The sequence below is a fragment of the Ailuropoda melanoleuca genome, chromosome 5 (assembly GCF_002007445.2).
Source record: "Ailuropoda melanoleuca isolate Jingjing chromosome 5, ASM200744v2, whole genome shotgun sequence".
Lineage (NCBI taxonomy): Eukaryota > Metazoa > Chordata > Mammalia > Carnivora > Ursidae > Ailuropoda > Ailuropoda melanoleuca.
Window position 1 is genome coordinate 21035150 of NC_048222.1, and position 25880 is coordinate 21061029.

A 25880-nucleotide genomic window follows, 5' to 3' on the forward strand; every position below is an offset into this window, starting at 1 on the left:
CTGTATAGTAATAATTGTACATTTGCTGTCTTAGTGTTTATTTTAACCAAGATTACTGAAAGTAATGTAAACAGTATTACCTCTAATTTCAAGTGGCAAACCTTACTAAAAGCTTAGCTGCTTGATTAAGTGTAACTCTCAGCCGATGGTGTTAAAAAAATGCTTCTCTGGAGCAGGAGTTGCAAACTTTCTATAAAGGGCTGGACAGTAAATATTTTAGCTTTTGCCATATGGTCCTTGTTGCATCTACTCAACTTTGCTCTTGTAGCCGGAAAGCAGTCAGAGATTATATGTAAATGAATGTGCGTGGCATGCGTTTCAATAAAACTTTATTTATGGACACTGAAATTTGAATATCATACAATCGTAATGTGTCACAAAACGGTATTCTTCTTTTGAGTTTTTCCAGCTGTTTAAAAATGTAAGAATCATTCTCAGCTCTCAGGGCCTATAAAAACAGACTTCAGGCTGAATTAGACCCATGGGCTGTGGCATGCCTACCCTGGTTCCCATAAAGCAACAGTAGAAACCACCCTTCCTTAAAGATTACCATTACAAAATGAATTGATTGTACTAGTCATGTTCTGGAAAATATGAAAACGAAAGATAGACAAATTACCAAAGGATAAGCAAGGTGTGGCTAAAAACCAGGTCCTCACCCAGGATGCTCCCCCGCCCTGCTCATGCAAGGCCGCCTCACCCTGGCATCCAGGGCCATCAGCAGGTGAGTGAAGAAGGCCAGCCTGCAGAGCAGCCATCTGGTTCTGAGCGGCTCGTACTTGCTGGGCATGATTCAGCATCTGTCGGTCATCACTACCCACTGTGGCTCTGAGTGGGGACAGAAAGACACCTGTCCATCCCTCTCCCCCCCCCCCCCCCCCCCGCCCAGCCCCTGAGAGTCCAGCTTCTCTGACTGCTAAAGGCCCAGAGAAGTCTAGCAGCTAAGCTATTCTGTGCTCTGCCTACACCAAGGGGGTGGAGGGTGGGTGACCCTGCGGCTCACAGCAGCCCGACCAGACTACTCTGGTGTTTCAATTCACCAAGCCCCTTATTTTGGCAGGGAACAAAAGCCTTCTACAAAACGTTTTAAAGAACATTTTTGGCCCAGAATGGGAAATCTGGGCCTCTGCCTCAGAGAGGAAAGACTGAAGAAAGGAAACTTGGAAATACTGTTGTTTGATTATTGTTAAAGGGCCAGCATGATCAGCTGAGGAAGATCACGTATCAAGACCTCCCAGACTCCCCAGGAGCTGAAATAGCAAGTACAGCGTGAAAGGGTGTGCAAGTAGCCTTTATTTTTTAAAGGACGTGTGTACACAAAGGGCCGAGTAAATAACGTCCGGTCTGTGCAAACATCTCCCAGATCCCAGTTAAGAGAAAAGCCCAGCCAAGGCCCCACCCAGTTTTTACGGAGAAACAGGCCCCTGCGCAAAGGCCTCGGCACAGGCCCGCGATCCAGAGCCTTCTCTCCGCACGATGTGGCGGGATGCCTGTCCTTTCCCTGAGATCCGAGGCGTTTCCAGCAAGCTGCAAAGGCTAAAACACGATGTCTACAATTGAAAACAAACCCCAAGGTCTTACAGCCGTGCACAAGGGTCAGGACCTTTTTCTTGAAGGAGGCTACAGCTCGGAGTCAAGACTTTCTTCCCATTCTGACGCAGGCCAAGAATTCTAGAGGCAGCCTAGAGAGGCTTAAGCGAGATAAAAACGGGCCGGGGAGGTTCGGTGCTTTGCCCGGGCTCGCGATGCTTACTCGAAGGATCTGTCCTGGTGCGCGCGAGTTTACAGCTGAACGGCTCCCTCCTTTCCTTCCCCGGTGGACGGTGCTCAGGAAAACGTTCCCGCAGGTTGCCGGGTCGCTGTCTGGCGGCGCGGGGCCTGGGGCCCGGCCTCGGGCTCAGAGCGCGTCGGAAGGGCGCGCGTAGCGCAGCGTGTAGTTGGCCCCCGCGTTGTTGTCCCAGTACTCGCCCTGGGCGCAGCGGTAGCAGATGGCGAAGTGGACCGCAGCGCCCGGCTCGTCCGCGTCTTCCCCCTCCTGGGGCTGCAGACCCGGGGGCAGGCACAGGGAGAAATGGAAGCGCTCGGCGCCGGGCTCCTGCTCGGCGTCCCCGGGCCCCCCGGACGACGCCTCTGACGGCTGCGGCTCCGCCGGCTCGGGCTGCAGCTCGGCAGGCACGTCCAGGAAGGAGCGCCACTCGGTGAAGGTGTAGCGCACCGCCACGGCTCTCGGCCCCGGGCAGCCCAGCACCCGGCCGGAGCCCGTCACCTCTGCGCCCGAGGGTGCCGAACACTGCACGCGCTCCAAGCACACGCGCTGCCGTCGCAGTCGCTCGGCGGCGGCGCTCGGCCCGGGAAGCTCGAAAAGAGGCCGAAGCCGGGGAGGTGGCGCAGAGAGGGGCGCAGCCGAGGCCGCCGCAGCCAGGAGGCCCGGGAGCTGCTCTAGGTCTTGGGTGCGCATTGGGAAGCTGCGGAGGCGGGACAGCACGGCGGGAGGCACCTGCGGCTCCTCCGCCTCGCTGAAGTGCTTCACGCTGGCCAGGTTCAGCCCCAGAGCGTCGGCGAACTGCACCCGCTTCTTGCACTTGGCGCAGCAGCCGCCGGGGCTGTGCGGCGCGCCCTCGGCCCCCTCGCCGCCCTCCCGGCCCAGCCCCAGGCCAAGCTGCTGTCGCTGCTGCAGCAACTTGGCCGCCTCCAAGATCGGGTCCGCGGGCAGGGAGAAGGAACGCGGGAGGCGGCGGCGGCACTCCCACGGCTCCGCCTGCTCCCGGGAGGCAGCCTCTTCCTTCGCGGACAAGGGCTCAGCGTCGGGGCTCGGGGCCTCCGGTGTGCCGCCGCCGTCCCCGCCACCCTCCATGCGGAGGACCCCCGGGGCGGACAACCCCTCATCTGGCGGGGGCTCTCCAAAGAGCGCAGATCCCTGCTTCTCCAAACTTAGCACCCCCTGGGGCTCCATGAAGCCGCCTGGCCCCGGATCGCTTTTCCCCGCTCAGGACTCCTTTGGACACTTAACACCTTGGGTCTTTGCAGGAGCGCTCAGAGCCCGCCCCGGCCCCGAGAGCAGAGGGCAGTTCCCCTCGGGAGCCTCGGGTTTTAGCGGCGGCTGCCCGGGACGGAGTGGGAGGAGGATGCGGGCGTGGGGCCGGCTCTGGGGATTGAACCTGCCCGCAGCGGGGGAGGGCCTAGGGCGGGGAGGCGCGGGCCGTGGGAACACCTGGAAGCGGGGCGGCGCGGGCCAGAGCGACTGGGCGGGCTTGCCGAAGGCTCGGGCAGAAGGTGAGAGACGGCTTTCTGGAAGTCGGGGCCTCCCGCTTCCCTCCCGCCCACCGCGGCGGGGCCCGCGTCTGTCCTGCCTCCGGAGCTCCTGGGGTGAACCGGCGCTCAGCTCTCGTGGACTCGGGCGCGAACTGCCCTCCTTCTGCCCGTAAAGTTAGCCCGCAGGTCCTGGCGAGTCGCAGAGCGGTCTCCTCCCCGCTGTCGCATCGGCCCAGGAAGTCCCCGGGGCAGGCGCGCAATTAAGGAAGCTCGCCAGCGGGGGAGCCGGGAGGCGGCGGGCCGCGGACCGAGGGCAGAGCGCCTCCTTCGCTTTCTCTTCCTTCCTTCCCAAACTTCAGGGCGCCCGGCCTCCCGTCCCGCTCGCANCGACGCCGCGCCGCGCCGCGCACACCGCCGCTCCCCGCCGCCCCGAGGGGCCGTGGCGCGTGCGGCGCTGCGGACGGAGCCTGGCCTTGGACTCCAGGGAGACTTTCGGTGGTGGGTTTTTGTGGTTGGTTTTGTCTGGTTTTGTTTTTCGGGCTGACTTTACCTTGGTCAGAGTTAGTGGTTCTCAAACACGAGCGCGCCTCAGTGTCACCTGGGGAGGTTGTGAAAACGTTCCTGCGCCCCACGCTGGTTCGGTGTTTCTAGTAGTATTTTTAACAAGGGCATACTGCTGCTGGGCTCTAGGGTCTGCATTTTGGGAACTCCGTATAAACCTGTGTGGACGTATGGAGTTACTTGTGTAAAAAGCTAGGGATTCTAGCTTTTTTAGAAATAGATCCAGTATTTATTTATTTATTTTTAAAGATTTTATTTATTTGACAGAGAGAGAGAGCAACGCAACTTGGGACTGGATGGGATCCTGACCCGAGTGGAAGGCAGATGCTTAACCGGCTGAGCCAGCCAGCCACCCCAGGATCCAGTATTTAAACATAGATCCAATATTTCAGAAAAAAGAAAAGAAAAGTCAACCTACCCAGGTCATTTAACCGAGGCATTGTAACTAAAATACCTTATGGTCTGGCAGAATTTAAAGGGGAATTAAAAGGGCCCAGCGCCTTAGGCATTTTGGTGAGGGGGCAAGCCAAAGGTGGTGAGTAGAGTCATATTCATAGCTCATATTCATGGAGAAGCTGGCCATCAACAGTGCTGGTTTGAACTGACTCCTCTTGTGTGATCTTATTCTCAGATCATCTCTACTAGTGGGACATAAAGGCATAGAAAGATTGTTCATTACCCAGGCCTCACAGCTAGGTGTGGTGGGATTTGAACCCAGGTGATTAAGAGGGAAGATTTCTCCCATGGCTAGGAAGCCAGGGCTGGAGATGGTGTTCATGATGTAGGGGCTCTGCCAGCTTCTCGATGGGATGGCAGGTCCTACTGTACCCAATATAGAATACCATAACTGCATGTCAACTTGGGAGCTTACTCTTGCACCAGATACTCCTGGTGTGCTTTCTGGAACAACTCCAAGATTTAAGGAAGAAGACATTATTTTTACATTTAGGTTAACATCTATATATTATGGAGTTAAACACAAAATTTCCAAACTATCTGGAAGATAAAATAGGATATCAGAGATTTTGAGGTTGTGGTGATCCTCTCGGGGCATGTGCCCACTGCAGGGCAGGGACTAGAAAAGCTGAGGTGTCTAAGGAGTGGGATTGAAGGAGGCATCACTCTCAGCATTGTGCAGGGCTCTGGGCCCAACCCAGTCTCAATAGATACTCAATAGACTGGAGGAGACAATTATTAAACAAAAATCCACACAAGCAAATACAGACTTAGCCACTCTAGCAAATGCTAAGAAGGATACGACCTGGTCAGGGAGGCCAGGGAGGCCTCCCGGAGGAAGGTGAGTGGGCCTGCAAGGAACATTTCAGCCCATACAAGGCCCCATGTGGGAGGAAATATGGGTCATAGGGAGAGACTGAAGGAAGCCTGTGTGGCCCAAGGGGTGGGGGCTGAGGATGCAGGGGTAGGAAGGGGCCAGCCACTCAGGGCCTTGAGCAATGAGAAACCATTGGAGGATTTTGAATCATAAGTATGACTAACCAGATTTAAGTTTTGAAAGCTCATTCTGGAAGCAGGATGAAGAGCAGATTGTGGGGAATAGAGGCAATGTGGGTGAATCTGTTAGGAAACTATCACCGTCTTTCAAGTGAAAGGTGATTATACATAGGTCGAGTGATGATGGTGGTGGGGTGGACATATCTGAGAGCTATTGAGAAGTGAAACCAGCATGACATGCTTATGGACCCATATGGGGGGAGGTGAAGGAGTAGAGATGCCTTGAGGATTTGGACATTAGTGGTTACTAGAGGCAGTCACAGTCCCTGGGGCAGGGGACCACCAAGAAGAGGAATGGAGGGAGGGCAAAATCATGAATCCCATTTTGGGCCTTTTGAGTTTAGTAAATTCTCTGTTCTTTCTGACACCACCTGGGTATCCAACAATTGAAGTCTGATTGTAGCTACCTGGAGATAATATCGGATCCTACGGATTAAAAGGCTCACTCCTGTGAAACTGCCCCCTTTCAGATGCCAGCTGCACACGGTGTGCCCAGGCTACCACACTTTGGTCCAGCCAAGTACAAATTTGGGGATTCCCATGATCTCCCCTTTCAGGTTCAATAATCCATCAGAATGGTTCACAGAATTCAGGTGAAGGGGATAAGAATGTGCTTTTGCAAATATGCCACTTTGTCATAAGGATTATTTTGAGAAAGCAGTTAAAGACAGCTGGCTCAAGATCTCTGTCCTTCCACTTTTTGCCTAAAAGCAGAGCATAATTTTCCATTTGTAAAGGTGACATAATAACTATCCATGTCTAAATATGTTTCCCTCTCTTAATCACCAGAAATGCCCCTGGAGATGATGCTGACTTAAGTCTGCATAACTTACTAAATCTTATAACCTACATAAACCTGACTAACCTTTATCTTCCATTCGTTTCCCCTTTATATTTATCTTCCCACATTACTGCCCCTGGAAGCCCAAGCACCTTTTCCTCTGTCACTTTCCACGATTTAACACCTTTTGCTAAGATGGTATATATGCTCCTTGCCCTAACAGCTTTTTGGGGTTTTCACTTCTTTCTAGTGAAATGCCCGTGTGCATATTAGATAAACCTTTTTTTCCTGTTAATCTGTCTTTGTCAGTTTAACTTGCAGGCTCTAGTCACTGAACCTAAGAGGGTAGAGGAAAAGTGTTTCCTCCCCAACACAGGAAAACACTTTACTTGCATTTACCAGTTTGTCCAGTTGTATAAAGGATACAACTCAGCAATAATGAAATGAAAAATATGTGGGGAGAAGAGTTCAGAGCCTCCAAGCCCTCTCCAAGCATACCACCCTCCCAGCACGTCAATGTGTTCACCAACCTGGAAGCTCTCTGAAGCTTATTGTTCAAGAACTTTCATAGAGCTCAATCTCCAGCCCCATCCTCCTCCCTGGGCTACCCTGAGGCCATCTAGGGGCCCTAACCTAAATCATCTCATTAGCATAAATAGGTGTGAACCAAAGGGGCTCATAATGTAAAGCACTCCCATCACTCAGGAAATTTCCAGGATTGAAGGCATTCTGTGCCAGGACTGGGGACAAAGGCCAAATACATATTTTTATTACACCACAGAAGGATATCCAGGTCTAGAGCTGAGAAGAGGACAAGGGCCCAGGACTGAGCTCTTAGCAACTCGGGCATTTAAAGGCCAGGAGGAGAAAGTTGAGCCTGCAGAAGGATAGAGAATGAGCAGTCACAAGGGCTGGAGGAAACAGGAGAGCTCTGTTCTTCAGAAGCCACAGGAAGACTTCAGAAGCAGGAGAGGTAAGAATTCCACTTGGGGCCCACAGGGGCCTTGGGGTCCTTCCCTTGTCTCCTGAAAGATGTGGACCCAGTGGGTGGTCTCTGGCCCCAGGATACCTTTCCCCTCAGCTTCCACTCAGAACAGGGCCCAGGTCTTCCCTACATGGGGATCTGGATGCCTGAAGTCGATTATTAAATGATGCAGCATGCAGAACTTCAAAATGTCATCCACCGCACTGAAATGTGTTTAGTCCAACTTCAAATGTCATGTGCCTCAGCTGCTAAAACGTTTACTCCGGGCATTCAGAGGTTCCTAGCTTGACCATCAATTCCAGTTACCTACTGCTGCATCGCAAACCACCCCCACACATAATTGTTTGTTAAAATAACAACAGCATTTATTTTTGCATGAATCTGCAAGGCGGGGGCAGGCGGAGGGTCTCTGGCTATGGCAGCTGGAAGGCTGGGGCTGGGATCCTCTGATGCTTGGGCTGGGAAGATCGGACAGCTGGGCCGGATCCCCTGGTGGTCCTCAGGCATCTCTGTATGATCTCCAGCTCAGTGGCTTCCGGGCTGTTCTGGTAACCTGTTTGCTCAGAGAGAGAGACAGAGACAGATGCTGCGTGACTTTATGGTCTAGTCTCCGAAGACTCCCGGTGTCTCTTCTGCTACGCTGCCTTCCTCAGAGGTGAGTCACAAGCGCCAATATGGTCAAAGAGGCAGGAATTAGATTTCCTTTGATAGAAGAGCGTCTAAGAAATTGCACCAAACTGTGATAGAACAGGACAAATTAGAAAGGACTCAAGAGAATTTAGCTAGCTTAAAACTCTCATTTTTCGGATGTGCAAGCTGACACTCGAAGAGGAAGTCTTGTTCAAACTTTTCACTCAAGGCAAGAATTGAGCCGGAATAAGAACAGTCTTTTGATTCCTAGTCTCTGAGACCGTGCCTCGGAATCACATCTTTTTTTTCTTAAGATAACACCATTCCTTGATTACCATTGGTTTCCTTTTTTGATGGTAAGACTGTTCGGTAAATAAGCTGATACTCTTTACTTAACATGAAACTATGAAGGCGATCAGAACATACCACCCCAAAATATGCTACCTTGGCTGTTAGAATGAAAAAACAGACTGGGTGGCTTATGAGCCGTGAACTGCTTCTCACAGTTCCAGAGGCTAATAAGCCCAAGATCAAGGCTTGGGCAGATTTGGTGTCTGGTGAGAGCCTTCATCCCAGACAGATGTCTTTCCACTATGTCCTCACGGGGTGGAAGGGCTTCACATGGTGGAGGGGCCAAGGGGGCTTTCTTGAGTCCCTCTCATAAGGGCGTTAATCCCATTCATAAGAGCCATCCCTCATGACCCAATGATCCCCCAAGTCCCCACCTCCTAATACCTTCACACTGGGGGTTAGATTTCAACATATGAACTTGAGGGGACACGAGCATGCAGACCATAGCAGGCACATTGATTATTTTGAGGTGAGGACAACTGAGAAACAGCAGATCCAGAAAGGGCTCTCTGCCCTCCTCCTTTCTACCTAAAAGTAGGGCATCCTTTTCCCGCACCAGGAAAAGGAAAATATTCTTATCACCTGAGACCGAGTTGACACCAAGATGAATCTGGACAAACAAACCTACTAAACTAACTCTTAGCTTCCATCAGCTTCCCCCGTGTATTTCTGGGTCACTTTCCCACAGTTTACCACCCTTAGCCTAGACCCCTTTTTCCTCTGATTTGCCACATTCCCCTATCCCCACTCCCCCGACTTACCATTCTTTGTTAAAATGCTATGTAAACTCTCAGGCCTATTTCTTCCAGTCTTCATTTCTTACATATGAAGGCCTCCCTGCCTCCCTGTACACACAAAACTGCTAATATGAGATAAACTTTTTATGCGTTTCTCTTGTAAATTTGTCTTTTGTCAGTTTAATTCTTAGGCCCAAACACAGAATCTAAGCGGATAGAGACACCATATATGATATGCTAGTATTTCAAAAATACTTACTTTTTAAAGTATTTTAAAAGAGCAGCAGCATTTTAGAAACATTTCCCCTACCTCTTCTTTAGGTTTTGAAGGAGACTGGGTTGATTAAGGTAAAGTCATGGTGATTTTTCAGGGGCTTAACTGCAGCCATGGAAACTTGGTAGAAAAATGCCCTCTAACTGGACAGGATCAAATTTTGTAGCGCCTTAGGCCACTTTTGTCAGTGCAACTGAAATATGGCAATGGAATGAACCTGTAATAAATTTGAAAAAAACATTACCCTGCTTGCCTGGTTCATTTTTCTCTCTCATGTGGGCCTTTTAACAGAGTCAAGGAACTCTAAGAGGTCTTAGTATACAACTGACTTGCTTCAAAAATAGAGAAAATAAAGCCAAGCGAGATCCTAATGATTTGCTTAACCAAAGCCATTCAGCCACCCAGAAGAGTGAGGGCTGGAAGGATCTCTAATACAGCCAGCACCTGCTTATCACTGTGTGTTAAAAATTCCCAGCGTCACAAATCCTCACACAGCTCACTGGGATGGGTACTGTTACACCAAGTATGGAGTCATGGGGGCCTAGAAAGATTTAATGAATCACTCGAGTTATCCAGGGTGGAATCTGCCAAGCCAGGATTTGGATAGCATGTGCATGGCACAGCCCGCTGTTTTAACCCCACTGCAGCCCTCTCTGGGATCCTGTTGGAGACATGTCATGTTGCTTTTGGCTCAAAAAAAACAAAAACAAAAAATCACCAAGTCAGAAGGGACCTTCCCACCTTCCTCCAACCAAGGGATGAGGAGTTAATAAGAAAGACTTAAGGGCAGATTTCCCTATTTTTATTCTTAATTTCTTTGGTTTCTGTCTTTCAGTGAGTTTTACTCATGTTTTCTAATCATCAAGATTTTAACATCATTTGCATGATATATTCTAAGTGTAATTTGTAAGTTTCCTAGAGCTGATTGGCTTAATATCCAACCAATTATTTTTCTGAAATTAACAGTCATTTAAACATTACATTTTGAAGATTTCATTTTTATTAATTTGAGAGAGAGATAGAGCAAGTGAAAGAGCACAAGTTGGGGGGAGAACAAGACTGTCCACTGAGCAGGGAGCCCGACTTGGGGCTCAATCCCAGGACCCTGGGATCATGACCTGAGCTGAAGGTGGATGCTTAACCAACAGAGCCACCCAGGCGTCCCTAAACATTATATTTTAAAGAGCCCACAAGAATTGAGTTGACTTCCTATCTATTAACACTTCAAGTTTCAGTTAACTTTTTATTCTCATCTCATTTTCTGCCATGTTTAAGTCATTTCACTTATATTTAGTGACTTTTCTCACTTGACTTTGGATGACTATAAATACCAATCATGATCACAAGCATAAACAAATGTGTAAAAACTTAAAGTTCTTGGTATATGTGACACAATTCTGAGTGAAGCTAGGAAACTTTAGGATTGCAAGACTGATACCAATGTACTTCTGCATGGCTCCATAGAAACTCCCTCAGCTTCTAGAAGGAGGCCCTTCATTTGCCCTCTCAACCTTCTTGTCCAGAGCCTGCTTGCTTTTTTCCTCTGTGTGTGAGGCAGAACTGAAAGTTTTGGGAAACAACGGGGTTTGACCTCTTTCTTTGAAGGGAGGAGGGATGGAACCCACACATCTTGCTTTCGCACTACATGACAGAGATTTTTTCTCTCCATAAGGTCCATGATAGCCTGTGAGGGAGTATAGTGGGGATGTGGCTGGCCAGCTCCACACCCACCCCTCTTCCTCCTTTCTAGCAGATATCCGTCCCACCTCTCCCACACACACCTTTCCCCATCCCCTCCACAGTAGCATCTGTCTGATCTCGGAGGAAACCCCATCCTGCCCTTGACTGGTTCAGGAATGAGCAAGTGACCTGGCCAGGAAGATGTGAGGGGGAAGTCTGAGGGGAAGCTTCCAAGGGATGTTTCCTTTTCCCCAAGAGAGAGCAAGAGATGATGTAGTCTCACTTAATCCCCTGGACCCACAATAGTCACAACTACCTTGCTACAGTTAGAGGTGAGGTGCTAACTGAGCATGGGAAATGGAGAGTTGACATGGTTTTGTGCGTGAGCTGCTAAGTTGATGCTTCTCAAGGGGAAGGCTATTGGCTTTGTGAGCAGGGCAGGTCTTTGCTGTGAACACCTACAGCAAACATTTTAAGATCTAAACATCAATGAGCCCTACCCTCAAAATGCCACTAGCAGCCCCAGGAATGTGACAACCAAAAAATCCATACTCTTGTTTCCAAACACCCTTCCCCCATTGAGAACCATGACACTCTGTCTTGGGACCTCTTACCATACAACCTTTTGATTTAAACCGGTTTAATTGAGCTTTCTGCTGGTTACAGCTCAGGGTCTCCTAACAGGAAGGCGTTATCATCGTAATTTTGAAAGAAGGAATAAATGAGCCTCAAGGAGGTCAAGGAATGTGCCCAAGGATATCAACAAGCACGTGGCAGAGCCAGCATTTCGGTCCAGATCTAATTTCAAAGGTTGGCTACTTCCTCCCTATCTGCTTTCTCTCCAGTCACATGGAAGTTATTCTGAACTTTACTATTCTGTTTTCTCCTTCCCATCAGTTTCCTCCAAAAGAACAAATGTGGTTAGTTTGTTCAGTGGAAAAATATGAACAAGCAACAACAACAACAAAAAACAAAGGACAGAAGTTTTATGTAGAAAAAATTAATATATGGAAACCATATATCTGTTTGTTTATGCATGTATTTCTGGAAAAATCCTATTACAGGGGTTGCCTGTAGGGAGTGGAGCTAAGGGACTGGGGCTATGAGATAGGAGGAACACTTACTTTCATTGTAGATCCTTTCTACTGTTTGAATTCTTGGTCTTGTGCAAGTATCTTTTCATTTTATTAAAAAGTAAAAATTTTAAAGCACTTGTAGATAAATTTTATATTACCTATATATTTTGCCATAATCCTAAAAATATAAAAAAGCATTTATGGGATTCAACATTTAAAAATTAGATTCATTATAACACTTGACTCTTCCCTCTCACTGGCTATCTTTGGCTGCTTGGTCTTATTCCTCTGCCCATTCTTCCTTTTGTTATAATGTGGCCATATTTTCCTTTTCCATGTCACTGTTACTCACCTAGCATGACCTCCTCCAGTCCTTTGGCACAGCCCTGATGGAGGAAGCTTACCTGACCCCTGCTTTGACACCGTCTGTATACATCTCCCAAGTGTGGTCCAAACTCCTTATCTGGAAGTAATCTGACTCCAACAACTTTTCTGTCCCTTCTCCTCTATTCACCATAAGAAGTTATTTTCTGCAGAATTCTTCTAGGATCCCCCTGGGCTGACGTGAGCTGAGACAACAGAGTCCTAGGCCCTCTGCTCCAAATCTAGCTGAGACACTGTACTTTTACCTGTTTTACATATTGGGATTCCCCACCATATTGTTTGAGCAAAGAACTTCACCATACAACAATGTAATCATCATTACCATCATCACCATTATCACCAGCGTCACCATCAACATCCCTATCATTATTACCATCACCATCATCACCATCACCATGACCATCATCATCATCATCACCATCATTATTACTATGACCATCATCACCATCACCATGACCATCATCACCATCATCATCACCATCACCACGATCACCGTCACCATCATCAGCACCGCCATCACCATCACCATCATCACCCTTATCATTACCATCACCAACATCACCATCGCCTTCATCATCACCATTATCATTACCATCGTATCTTAAAACCAGTGCTCTAGAGAAAACTTCTCTAAAATTTCTTCCCTTAAAAGTGTTTTTGCTCTTCTCGTTGCCTGGAATATCCTGTCCCCCACTTATATTTTTTGACCTGGTCTTTAAGGCAATTTCCAAATTTTACCTACTTTGTGACATTGTTTTGGGTCAACCTAGTCATAATGGCCACTTTTGCTCCAAGGCAGATTTACAGTGAAACTCCTGAAGCTTAAGTGTTCTTTGACCCCTTCTGATGTATTCACAGTCATGCTTTTGTAAAAGTTGCAGGAGTAAGGTGTTTTAACTGCAATTTGTTAAGGCCACTTGTGCGAGGTCATTTTGGAGTGTCCAATAACACTTTGGAATCCAGATGAGGGGCAAATGCGTTGGGGACACATCTTCTTTCAATTTAATGGAGTACGTTTAGGTGATGCACAATGCCTTGCATATTCTATCTAAGGTATTATTAGATGTCTGGTGTCAGAATGACTTCTAGGATGTTACTGTGGTCCACTCTGTCTACTCAGCCAGTGATGTGACAGGAAGGTACAAGGCCAGCATTAACAGCATCAAATGCTGGCGTCCTATGGTGCTGTGATGGACAGCTCCCACATAGATCCCAGGGATCCTGCCTCCTGATGTTCAGGCTATAGGGAGAAAGAAAAGTTTTCTTTTCTTTTAACTACTAGGTTCTGGGGCGCATGGGTGGCTCAGTCAGTTAAGCGTCTGCCTTCAGCCCAGGTCATGATCCTGGGGTCCTGGGATCAAGCCTCGAGTTGGGCTCCCTGCTCAATGGGGAGTCAGCTTCTCTCTCTCCCTCTGCCCCTTTCCCCCCTGCTTGTGCTGTCTCCCAAATAAATAAATAAAAAATCTTTAAACTCCTAGGTTCTGCACCCGGGGACCTGAAAATTAAGCTGACAAAAGACAGATTAACAGGAGACGAGAAAACAGTTTATTTACATGTGCAGCACTCATTTACAGGGGAGAAATTCAGTGATAAGTAACTCACAGGGGTGGTTAGTGGTTAGAACTTGGGCTTAAACATTGTCTTAACAAAGAATAATAAATTTGTAGAGAAGTGACAAGACAAAAGAAAAGGAATAAACCCTTTCAGAGGTGGCAAACCTGGGATGGTAAATGTGCAGGGAAAACTAACAGAAGATAGTGTAGTTTGAGTAAGGCTTGTGATATAGACTCCTCCAGTGCCGTCTGAGCTGAGGTGAATCCAGAGTCATCTCCAGGGATGAAAAGTCTACGAGCTGTACTTTTCCTGGTAAGGAGAGGAAAACACTTCTACAAATAGAAATTTATGTTGTGCTTCTAGCCAGATAGGGGGAGGGCAGAGAGCTTTTTTCTTTGTCTGCTGCTTCTTAATTTTCTTTAGCTCAAAATAATCCTCATGCCAAAGTGGCATATTTTGGGGTGGCATATTCTGATGCCCTCCAGTTATGTCTAATCTCTTTTCCTTGAGTGTGGGTAGAGCCCAAGGCCTCCTTCCTACTGAATAGTGATAGGATGTCACTCCCATGTCAGGTCTTCTGTTGACACTCTCTGGCTCTCTCTATCTTAACTGACATTCTGAAGAAGCCAGATGCCATGTTGTGAAATGTTCTGAAGAAAGAGGCTCATGTGGAAAAGAAGATTTTTCTTTTATGGTAATTATGTGAAATAGAATATATTAGCTTCCTGCACTTGTAAGCACAAACCTATAATACATCTTTTACAGCTGCTATGTGAAAGAAACTTGATGGGGGTTTTCCAAAATTTTCTCTCTCTACCATCCTGTAATGAAGGATAATTGGAAGAAAGGCAAGCAGGGACAAGGGGCCCCCACCCTAAGAAGAAACCATCCTTAAAAGGATTTTACACCAGCCTGGAAGGAGCCCTCCACCCTTTCCCATGTGAGATGACAAAAACCTGGTTGGGTGACAGGCTTATGGCAACCCTCTGGGGTCCACCCTCTTCCAGAGCTTTGTACTATCCCTTCGCTGTTGCTCAATAAACTTTGCTTTGCTGCCACCACTCTAGTCAGCCTCTTCATTCTTCGAAGCGGCGTGACCAAGAACCACAGGCACTAAAGGAAAAATCCTGTAACACCTGCAGTTTTGTAAGTTTCAGCCCCACGTAACTGGGATCTGTCCCCCCACCTTTTTAATCGTTCTGTCTTTAACATTTTGATGTTTTTTCATGAATTTCTTGCATAATTTTGATTTTTGAAATATTGAATTAATATATTATGTATCTTGATTTCTGAGGTTTTTTTGGTGCCCCCTTAAATTTTGTGCCCAAAACAAGTGCCCATCTCACCCCACCAGAGTCCTGACCCTGCTCATTGGAGGTGGTTGGAAAGTCACCCGAGATCCATTTCTTTCCTCAGAGGCACTTCCTGACTCCTTAGGTTAAGGTTAAATTTAATATGGTTTTGAAAAAAATGTTTAATATGTATTTTCATATAGCATATTTTTATATATTTTTATATAATAAATATAATAATATAATAATAAGTATAATAATAATTAATAATAATAATACACGTATATTGAAAAATTTTTGTCTCAATACCATATTAAATTAAACCTTAACCATAAATATATTGCCATATATCTGCATTCACAGAGTATCACTGAAAAGTTATCCAAGGGGCTCCTGGGTGCTTCAGTTGGTTAAGCGTCTGCCTTTGGCCTAGGTCATGATCTCAGGGTCCTGGGATCAAGTCCCACATCGGGCTCCCTGCTCAGCAGGGAGTCTCCTTCTTCCTCTGACCCTCACCCTGCTTATGTGCACTCTCTCTCACTTTCTCAAATAAATAAATAAAAATCTTTGAAAAAAAAGAAAAAGAAAATTTATCCAAATAACCAGTAATGGAGCATGCTACAGGGGAAGCCAAATGGCAAAAACAGGAAAACTTGCCTTAGAAAATGTGTTTTTCAATTTTTTTTTTGAGAGAGAGAAAGCATGAGTGGGGGGAGGGGCAGAGGGAGAGAGAGAATCCCAAGCAGGCTCCACACCCCACTCAGAGCAAAATCCGGGGCTCCATCTCACAACTCTGAGACCATGACCTGAGCCAAAACCCAGAGTTGGACACCTAACTGACTGACCCACCCAGGCTTCCTATGTGTTCCAATTTTTAAGGGAAAATTTCCTAAGATAAATGTATTATTTTCCTTAATACAAAATGACTTAGTAGGGAAAAATTAGAAAATACAGGTAAAGTAGGAAATAGAAGTATAAACCTTCATAATTTCATCCAGCAATAATCCTGTTAGTATCTTAGCGTTTACCTTTTTCTATCTGCCCCCTTTCCACTCCCTCAGACCCAGAGTTTATTGCCTGCTTCTCTGGTATGCTTCTTACCTGGTTGAGTCTGACTTGTTTCCAGATCTTTTCTCCAATGAACACATCTCTGCTTGGAGAACAGGGATTGTGTCTAGTTGGTCTTTGTAATTTTCCTGGAGTGCGGGATAGGAGGCTTGGTCTGCGTAAGGACTTGGGAGACCATTTCTGCAAATTATGTGATCTCCCTGAGCCGTTCCCTCACCTGTAAAATGGAATAATGTTAGTGCCTACTTAAAGAAGAAAATCCATGGAAATTGCTTCCAATGACTGTTTTCTAATATGACCTATTCTTTCTTTTTTTTTTAAGATTTTTTTTATTTATTTATTCGACAGAGATAGAGACAGCCAGCGAGAGAGGGAACAGAAGCAGGGGGAGTGGGAGAGGAAGAAGCAGGCTCATAGCGGAGGAGCCCGATGTGGGGCTCGATCCCATAACGCCAGGATCACGCCCTGAGCCGAAGGCAGACGCTTAACCGCTGTGCCACCCAGGCGCCCCTAATATGACCTATTCTTAGCGTAGTGCGTTCATTCATTCAGCACACATTTATTGCATGCTGATTATGTGCCAGACATTCTTCTAGGTGCGGGGGACACAGCGGTCAACAAAAGGGTCACAAAACCCTGCCTTCGGGGAACTCCCGTTCTGCTGTCTGGCTGGGAGTGGAGACCGTATGCAAAATAGCATATCCGATAATGACAGGTGCTATGGGAAACAAAGTTTTACACGTGGGTACTGGTTACATGTGTTTATTAAGTCATTTACTATTCCTTAGCCTACTCTCCCCCACTTTCTCTCTGTCCCAAGTCCTGCTTCCCCATGGGATTAAATCACACACGAGGCTTAACCTTTCCAGACCTGCACTGTAGACCGCAGTGGCTCCTGGGCGTAAGACTGATAAGGGCTGCAGGTGGAAAAACCAGGCCAGAGGTCATGCACCATCTGTACCTATGCCATCCAGAGACACCAGTACGTGTTTTGACGTGAGTTTTCTTCCGGATGAGCACACAGTTGTACTCTGCCGTTTGCACTCCGTTGTGATCAATAGTTGCTCTGTGAAAGTCAGGACAGTAAACAGCAAATCTGGCACTGTGTGGGTGAGGGGTTGGGAGGCCCTGGCTGGAGCGTATTTGACCCCTTGTGTCACCAAGCAGCTGCTCCTGTCCTGGAAGTTTCTCGCCCTGTGCTGTTACAGGTGTTAACCTGATCTTGCTTCTTCCCCAGCCCTTTGCTGTGGCACTGCAGACTTCACACCGTGGGTGGACACATAGACAGCACTAGTGGATGCAAACGTCTGTTTGTAAATAAGCAAAGACCAAATCTGTGAGCCCGAGCCTGAAATAAATCTGAGTGCGAGGAACTGTGATTTTTTTTTTAAGGGAAAAAATAAAACTTAGAGCATATCCAACACTGAGATAAATGTAAGGTGTTCTTGTCAGAAGATTTTAAATACGTGGAGTTAATTTATTACCACCCTATTCCCATAGCCAAGCATTCACTAATGTTCACACAAATTTTCAATCTCATATTATGTATTCATATTTGGTAATTTTATTATTCCATTATTATGAGGGTGAAAATTCCACCACACAAATTGCTACAAACTGGCATTGGATTTGGTTTTTTAAAGAATGATTTATTTATTTATTTATTTATTTATTTATTTATCTATTTATTTACTTACTTGAAGATGTTATTTATTTATTTGAAAGAGAGAGAGAGAGAGAGAGCACAAGGCAGGGCAGAGGGAGAGGGAGAAGCAGATTCCCTGCTAAGCAGGAATCCCAGCTCAGGGCTCGATCCCAGGCCCCCAGGATCAAGACCTGAGGCAAAGGCAGCTATTAACCAACTGAGTCACCCAGGCGCCCCATGGATTTGTTTTAATACTGCTTACTTTATATGGGTAAAGCCTAAATTGATTAAAATTTGTAAGTTTTCCTTTTGCCAAATATAGTTTCCCACAAGAGTCACAAAGCAAATCCCATGGATTTGTCACTATATGACACTATATGACACTATATGACAGCCTCCCAAATAGTCCTCAGTGATCCTTGCCTTCTGGTATTTAACGTCCCTTCTGCTCCCCCCCCCCCCCCCCACCTCCAGAACTGTGTAACCAGGAGGAGACCGTGGAAGTGACTGTGCATGACTTCCCAGCTTGGTTATAAAAGCCACTGAGGGGTCTCCTTGCTCTCCTGAATCACCTGCTTTAGGGAAGCCAGCCACCATGTGGTGAGAACACTCAGGCAGCCCCCTGGAACAGCAAGCATCAATCTGCTGGTCCTCTGGGCAAGCCTCCTTGGAAGTGGAGCTAAGCCTTCAGATGATGGTAGCTCTGACTGATATCTTCAGTGCAACCTCAAGAGAAACTGAGTCAGAACCACCCAACTAAACCACTCCCAAGTTCCTAGCACTCGAAATCTGTAAAACAGTAAATGTTTATTGTTTTATGCTACTAAACTGGAGGTAATTTTGTTATACAGCAATAAAGTTAATGTAGTCCATGCACATAAATGTCTATAAAAGCATAAGAAATGTCTAGAAAGATGCACATGGCAATGTGTTAAACTTGGAGGAGATGGAGTAGTAACAATGTTTATCTGTATTGCTTTAATTTTTTTCTTCAGATGAATATATGTATGTTTCATTTATATAATTAGAAATAAATTTAAAGGCAAAACATTAAAGCAATCAAGATGTCTCTTAGGCTAATGGAAAACTGTGGTGTATCTACACAGTGGAATAGTACTCAGTAATTTAAAAAAATGAGCTATCAAGCCACAAAAGGACATGAAGGAAACTTAAATGACAGATGAAAGACGTCAATTTGAAAAGGCTACAAACTGTATGATTCTGCCCATATGACCTTATGGGAAGAGGCAAAACTATGGAGACAGTAAAGAGATCAGGGATTGCCTGGGTTTGGGGAGAGGGATGACTAAGGCACACACAGAGGATTTTTAGGGCAGTGAAACTATTCTGTATGAAACTATAAAAGCAGTGACATGTCATTATGCATCTGTCCAACCCCACACAACGTACAACACCAAGAGTGAAACTTAATGTCAACGATGGCCTTGAAATAATAGCAGTGTGCTAACACTGGCTTCTTAATTATAACCAGTGTGCCACACGAGTGCAACATGTTAACAATACAGGAAACAGTGGGGTGAGGGGCTATGGATATATGGGAACTAACTACACTTTCCACTCAATATTTCAGTAAACCTAAAACTGATCTAACAAATAAAGTCTAGGGGCACCTGGGTGGCTCAGTTGGTTAAGCGTCTGCCTGATTCCAGGGTCCTGGGATTGAGCCCTGGGTCTGGCTCCTTGCTCAGCTCAGTGGGGAGTCTGCTTCTTCCCCGCCCACACCGCTCCTGCTCTGTCTTCACTCTCTCTTGAATAAGTAAATAAAATATTTTTTTAAGTCTATTAATTATTTTAAAAATACAGTAAATTTTAAAAGATGAATAAAGAAACATATACAAACACGGATATCACATCTAATTTGCCAGAGAACCGATCAGGGTCAGCTGGAATAGCAACCTCTGTGAGCAAGGTGGGAAGAACGATTCATCGGTCACCCTTATTTCTATCAATTTGTTTTTCTTTTCTCCATCCAGGAGATAGATGTTCAAAAACTTGGACTTTGGAATGGAGAATAATCCAAAACCCGGGTCCCATATAGGCATGTATTGTTTAAACATGCCCCCCCAAAGCTAACAGCAGATTGAGAAAGTACTCCTGTAATGTTCTAGGAGATTCTGGGCCAGGGAGAGTCCACCAGATCTGAAAGAATGTGGTTAAAAGCCTCACTGCAGAGCTTCAGACCACTAGACAGGCAGCTTCCGCTGGACCACTGCCTCCACTGAACAGGTCACATTCCTTTTCTGGAAGGCAGAGTGTGGCCAGTCAGTTCCTGGGAAGCAGATGACAGTCCCTGGCTCAGGTTACCAACATGCTGGTGTGAACAGAGATGAAGAGGATTGTTTAGAGTCTGGGGGAAGTGGAGCAGCAGGAGGGCACAGCTCTCCTGCTGTTGGCAGGATAACAGGGGATATGTCGCCTAGAGAGGCTGAGCAATCATTAAAAGGATTGATCTAGCCCCAGGAGATGGCGCCCCACATCACGGTCCACGGTGGTACCCCACATGAGAGCTGGTGGGAAGTAATGGCACACAGTCAGGAGTATTCTTGCTCATTCACGGAACAAACAACATGGTTCTGGTGCCGGGGTACAGAAGTGAGCCAGCTCAAAGTCCCGGGATTGTTGGAGATTCTATTCTAGAGGGGCTCAGATCGTGTTCACACGAGTGTGAATGATGATACTCGCTAAAAACAAAGTAAGGAAGAGGGGTAAGGAGGATAGGATGAGCGGAAGGTGCCATGATGGGTGAGGGGGTCAGGGAAGGCACGGGGACTGGGAGCAGAAGTTCGGTGAATGTGGCTGCTAGGGAGGGACTCCAATCTCCCCAGAATAACCCCCGGCTCTCCCTGGGGGTACAGTGGACCCATAAAGCCCACCTCAGCGATTTCCTGCTGCACTATTGCATCATGGGACCGAGGATTTGGTAGATGAAATGGGCCTCCCTGCCTGAGATTATACCATTGTAAAAAAAAAAAAAAAAAAAGTCTAAGCGTACTGCCCACCTTTTCCCGTTTAAACAATGCTACTCAGGACAGCTTTGTACTGAACGCCCACCGACATTCCCCCTTGTGCCTCTTGAGAAAGAAAATGGAGAAATGGAAATGCCATCACTGGAAGGCTGGTCTGTGAGCTGGCAGTTCAAGAGGCTGGTGGTGGACTGGCCACACCACCCACCTCCATAGTCCCCTTGACCACGGGGACATCAGTGCCACATGGGTCCTACCAAGGTCCCTTCCCATGTGACTTCCTTCTTCCCTTCCCCTTGTGCTTGCAGAGGGCTTTGGTTTGCCCCCAATCCAGCAGTTACATACTCATGAGGACTCACACACTCTAAGCTATGCAGTGTGTCCATAAGCATACAACTTCAGAAATCAGCTGACGGAGCCAGGAACTCATGTCCATTTACACAGAGACCTAAGTTTTGTCCGAAGAGTCACCCGGGACTGGGGAAGTGGTGAATGCAGGTTTTTTTGTTTGTTTTGTTACGTTTTAAAAGAACCATCCTTAAAAGTGATGAGCTTTCAATAGAAAAGAATGGGCAGCTCAGAATAAACAAGGCTTCTAATCCTTCCTTTGGCCATACTTACCTCAGGCCTTTCTAAAAAAAGAGGTTCTAAATTAAATAAGACTGTGATGGGAGAAGAAAAACACAGAGAGGTCCTGAGATTGAGGAGAACTAAGTATTATCAGCAAGTGAGAATAACAGCATTTTAAACCAGAAGAATGGGGGGGGGAAGCAAAATATCAGTGCTAAAATCTTACTTTTATGCAAAAGTACAGAGTTAATTATCCAGCAGTTGAACAATACACATGTATAAAAGACCTCCATTTCCAGAACTACAAATATTACAACGTCCTCAAGGATGGGGTAAATTCGGTTTCTGGGTGTCACAGCTCTGCATTATGTTTATTTCTCCCAGTGGTTGGTAAGACTTTGTGAGCAAACTCATTTTCGTGGTTCTCTGTGGGAGTTCTGTGAGCCCTTGGTGGTAAAAATATTGGCACGGTCTAGAAGAGTATGAAGTTTCTTTCTGTGAGCACCTCTGGCGGTTTCCATGGTCGCAAGCCTGATTTTGTATTATTATTTTCTCAGGCTTCAGTTCCTGGGCTGTGAAGGTGTTGGGTTCAGACCCCACCCACCTCACCCCCACATATGGCTCAGACCTGTCATTGTTCCCCTGCCAGTGACGCTGAGGGAGAGAGGGCACACATTCTCAGCACTTAGGACTGAGGCACCCAGCACCACCTCTCTGGAATCCTGGGCGTCAGCTGTAGCCCTCAGCGCCTTGTGCTGGTATCCAGCCCACACTCCTGCATCAGTTGCTTCCTACCACGTGGGACCTGTTTTCTCTCTACATTTCTGATACCAAGGGTTTACATTTCATTCTTTCAAACTTGGGTATGTATTAAAAATACAGAGAGTTATGTGGGGTTTTTTCTCCAACTTAAAACAATCAACTTTATGAGTATAAAGTATATAATTTACTGGGGATATGTGTGTATTTTATTCAGGCTTAATCCATGTTCTTGTAGCAAGACAGGAGTCATAGACATCCTCCCCGTCTGCCATGTTGCTGGAACCCAAGTGTCCATGAACAGGTGAATAGATAAACAAAATATGGTGTCTACTACATGCAATGGGATATTGTTAGGGCATAGAAAGAAAGTTCTGACACATGCTACAACTTGGATGAACCTTGAAAATATGCTAAATGAAAGAAGCCAAATACAAAAGGCCACAAATAATAAGATTCCATATAAGAAATATCCCAAGTGGGGAACTCCATAGAGACAAAAATTAGATTCGTGGTTGTTTAAGATTGGAGGACCGGGGAGGCAGGGAATGATAGCTAAAGGGCATAAGGTTTCTTTTTAAGATGGTGGACATCCTCACACTGACTGTGGTGATGATTGCATGTATCTGTGAATATACTGAAAACCTTTGAATCATATACAATGGGTGAATTGTATGATATGCAAATTATATCTAAATGAAGCTGTTTTTTTTAAAAAAAGCAATTCTTCCCTTAAATCTGGTTCTCTCAGCTTACTCAGAGAGCCACACGGGCAAAGACAAGAGATGGATTTAGTTTGGGTAAATCTGCACAGACTGAGCAGGGATTTTGATGGTATCCTATCAACTTTCTTATCTTCTCTTTAAAACTTACTTGTATCCCTATCAGTAGTTTTTTAAGCCTATTAAATCCTCTTAAGAAAAATTCTCTTTGCATCTGGATCAAAAGAATTTTTTATGACAACTGTCATCCCCATATGTTCAAGTTCTCCCCATTTCCTATATTCCTACCCCAGGTTTATGGATATAATCTTCGGTGTTCTTTTCCCTCACATTTTTAACAGCTTCTTTCATTTGCTTTTACTGTTTTGAAAATATCTTTATTGAAGTATAATTCACATACCATACAATTCACCCATTTAAAGTGTAAAATTCAATGTGTTTTTTTAGTATATTCACAGATACATGCAACCATCACCACAGCCAGTTTTAGAATATTCTCATCAGGGTAACCCTCTCGTGTCCTCTCCCTCTTTGGAAGCTTTGTAGTGTCACTCAATATACTTTACTATTGCTCAATAAACTTTGCTTTGCTGCCCACCAAAAAAAAAAAAAAAAAAAAAAAAAAGGAATATTCTCCTCACCTCACACACACACACACACACACACACACACAGACACACAGACACACAAACCACTTACCCTTTAGTTATTTCTAATGAACACAGGTTAAATCTATGTAAGCCTAGTAAGCTGGAAGTTTGGGGCAAAACTAATATTTCTATCTTTATCTCATTTGTGTTATAAATACAATTAACCCTCTTTATGAGTTATTCATTCTTTTTTATTAAAAAGGGGCAAAAATGAAATAGAATATTCGTATAGTTGGGAAGTCACTGCTCGACAAGCAGAGGTGGCAATTCAGCTAGAACTGAATAGTGTTTTTTGTCTTCAAAAACTTTATTTATTTACTTGAGAGAGTGTAAGCAGTGGAGGGGGTAGGGGCAGAGGGTGAGGGAGAAGGAGACTCCCCGCTGAGCAGGGAGCCCAACGCTGGGCTCGATCCCAGGACGCTGAGATCATGACCACAGCCGAAGTCAGATGCTTAACTGACTGAGCCACCGAGGCTTCCCCCAGAACTGAATTGTTAACTGAAAGTCAGGCCCACGTGGAAGACAGAGATGCTTGTTCATCATTATATGTGAAAGGTGGTTTGTGAGTGTTAGTGGACAATGAGACAGTGTACATTGGATAATAGTTGGTACATGATACAGAAAACTGTTTACTGATCATGTTTGGGATAAAGGAGACAAAAAGCTAAAGCCTGAGGAATAAGTTTAAATCACAAAAATAGAAGGATTGAAGGATTAAGAATGAATTAAATATTAAAGAGTTAAAAGTAAAATAATACCCCCCCCCAAATAAAGACACTTAATTTTGTTTTAAATAATGAAACTAAAAATTTAGGGCAAGGAGGACAGAATGTTTAGTGAGAGAAATATCCCATTTAATAAAAGCTACAAGAAGTACAAAATACTTACAGATAAACTTAACAAGAAATATATAGGCTCAAATCTGTACATTGAAGGAAACTATATTCCTATTGAGAGACATAAAAGCATACATAAATAAATGAAAAGAAGAGCCCTGTCCTTGAATAGGAAGAAACAATAGGAGAGAGATGTTCATTCTTCCTAAGAGAATCCACAAATTTACTGGGACCTCAATAAAATAAAAATATTTTGGAGAATTATATACTAAAATTCATATGAAAATAGCCAGGAAAATTCTGAGTAGAAAAAAAGAATGAGTAGGAGGTTGGTCCTAACACATACTAAAACATATTTTAAAGTTATTTACTTAACAGATTGATCCTGACATGTGACTAAGAAGACAGATCACTAAAACAGAACAGATAACCTAGCAATGAATGCAATTAACAATAAGAACTATGTGATGAAGGTGATTTTTAGCATCAGTGGAGAAAATATGAATTATTTAATAAGTACTACTGATGGGGTGCTTGGGTGGCATAGTCTGTTGAGCTTCCTGCTCTTGTATTTGGCCCAGGTCCTGGTCTTGGTGTCCTGGGATCAAGCCCCACATCGGCCTCCATGCTTGTCATCGAGTCCGCTTGGGATTCTCACTCTCCTCACCCTCTGCCCTTCTCCCCCCCTCTAAAATGAATGAATAAGTCTATAAAAAATAGATTACTATTGGTAAAAAAAAGTAGTTGGCCATTTGGGAAGAAATAAAGCTCTTCCTTGATTCTAATTCTCAAAATAAATTCCAAAAAGATTGAAATTTTTTTTGTCAAAATTGAAAGCAAAAGAGACTAGAAAAAAGCAGAGTACAGGGAAAAAATATCTTAAATAGGAGAAGACCTGAGTTAAGAAAGAAACAAAGATTAAGAGTCATACATGAATTTACCTGCAAAGCATAAAAGGTAATTTACTTGCATAAAAATCCATCATTTCTTCATGGCTATAATAAACAAAATCTAATGAAAACATACAGGGAACAATACTTCCAACACCTATGATACGTATGACCTATGCCTTGGAGGGCAATGTGATAATATCTACCAACATTTTCAAAGCTAATAGTTTTGACCTAAGAACTGTACTTCTAGAAATTTTCCCATACTCTGTGTATGTACATATTTTACTGAAGTACTATTTGTAACAGGAAGAGATCAGAAACAACCTATGTGTTCTATAAAAAGGGGACAGATTCAATGTATTATGTACATCCATAATTTGTGTTATTGGTGCAACCCCTACAAATATTGGGATAGCTCTTTGCATGCTGATATAAAACAATCTCAAAGATACGAGGTTAAAAGGAAACAAAAGGTCCAGACTGTGTGAAAAGTAAGCTTCTATTGGTTCAATAAAGGGGGAGGATTATGCTTATTATACGCCTAGACCATTTCTGGAAGAAAACACCAGACGCTGGTAACACTGTTGCCTCTGGAGACAGGGATCAGCAGACCAGAGGTCTTGCTTGCTTTTCATTGTTTACACTTTTATCATTCTCCATTTCATCATGTGCTTTTATTACTTT

The 25880-nt window shown here is 45.2% G+C and overlaps 1 protein-coding gene and 1 long non-coding RNA gene across 2 annotated transcripts; one reads left to right on the forward strand and one right to left on the reverse strand.

The window, feature by feature from the left end:
* Positions 1-899: 899 nt before the first annotated feature.
* On the reverse strand, positions 900-3632 carry PPP1R3G (protein phosphatase 1 regulatory subunit 3G). Its single transcript, XM_019793081.2, has one exon. It carries the CDS (start codon positions 2951-2953, stop codon positions 1898-1900), a length of 1056 nt encoding a protein of 351 aa, XP_019648640.2. The 5' UTR covers positions 2954-3632; the 3' UTR covers positions 900-1897.
* Positions 3633-3682: 50 nt separating this feature from the next.
* LOC109488449 lies at positions 3683-14834 on the forward strand. The gene is made up of 4 exons (XR_002141428.2): positions 3683-3750; positions 6888-7079; positions 7616-7746; positions 14543-14834. It is a non-coding gene; the product is annotated as an uncharacterized LOC109488449 (long non-coding RNA).
* The last annotated feature ends 11046 nt before the right edge of the window (positions 14835-25880 follow it).

What these genes read in the sequence shown, in the direction of transcription:
- PPP1R3G (XM_019793081.2), bottom strand. Translation starts at nt 2,953, where the DNA reads ATGGAGCCCCAGGGGGTGCTAAGTTTGGAGAAGCAGGGATCTGCGCTC.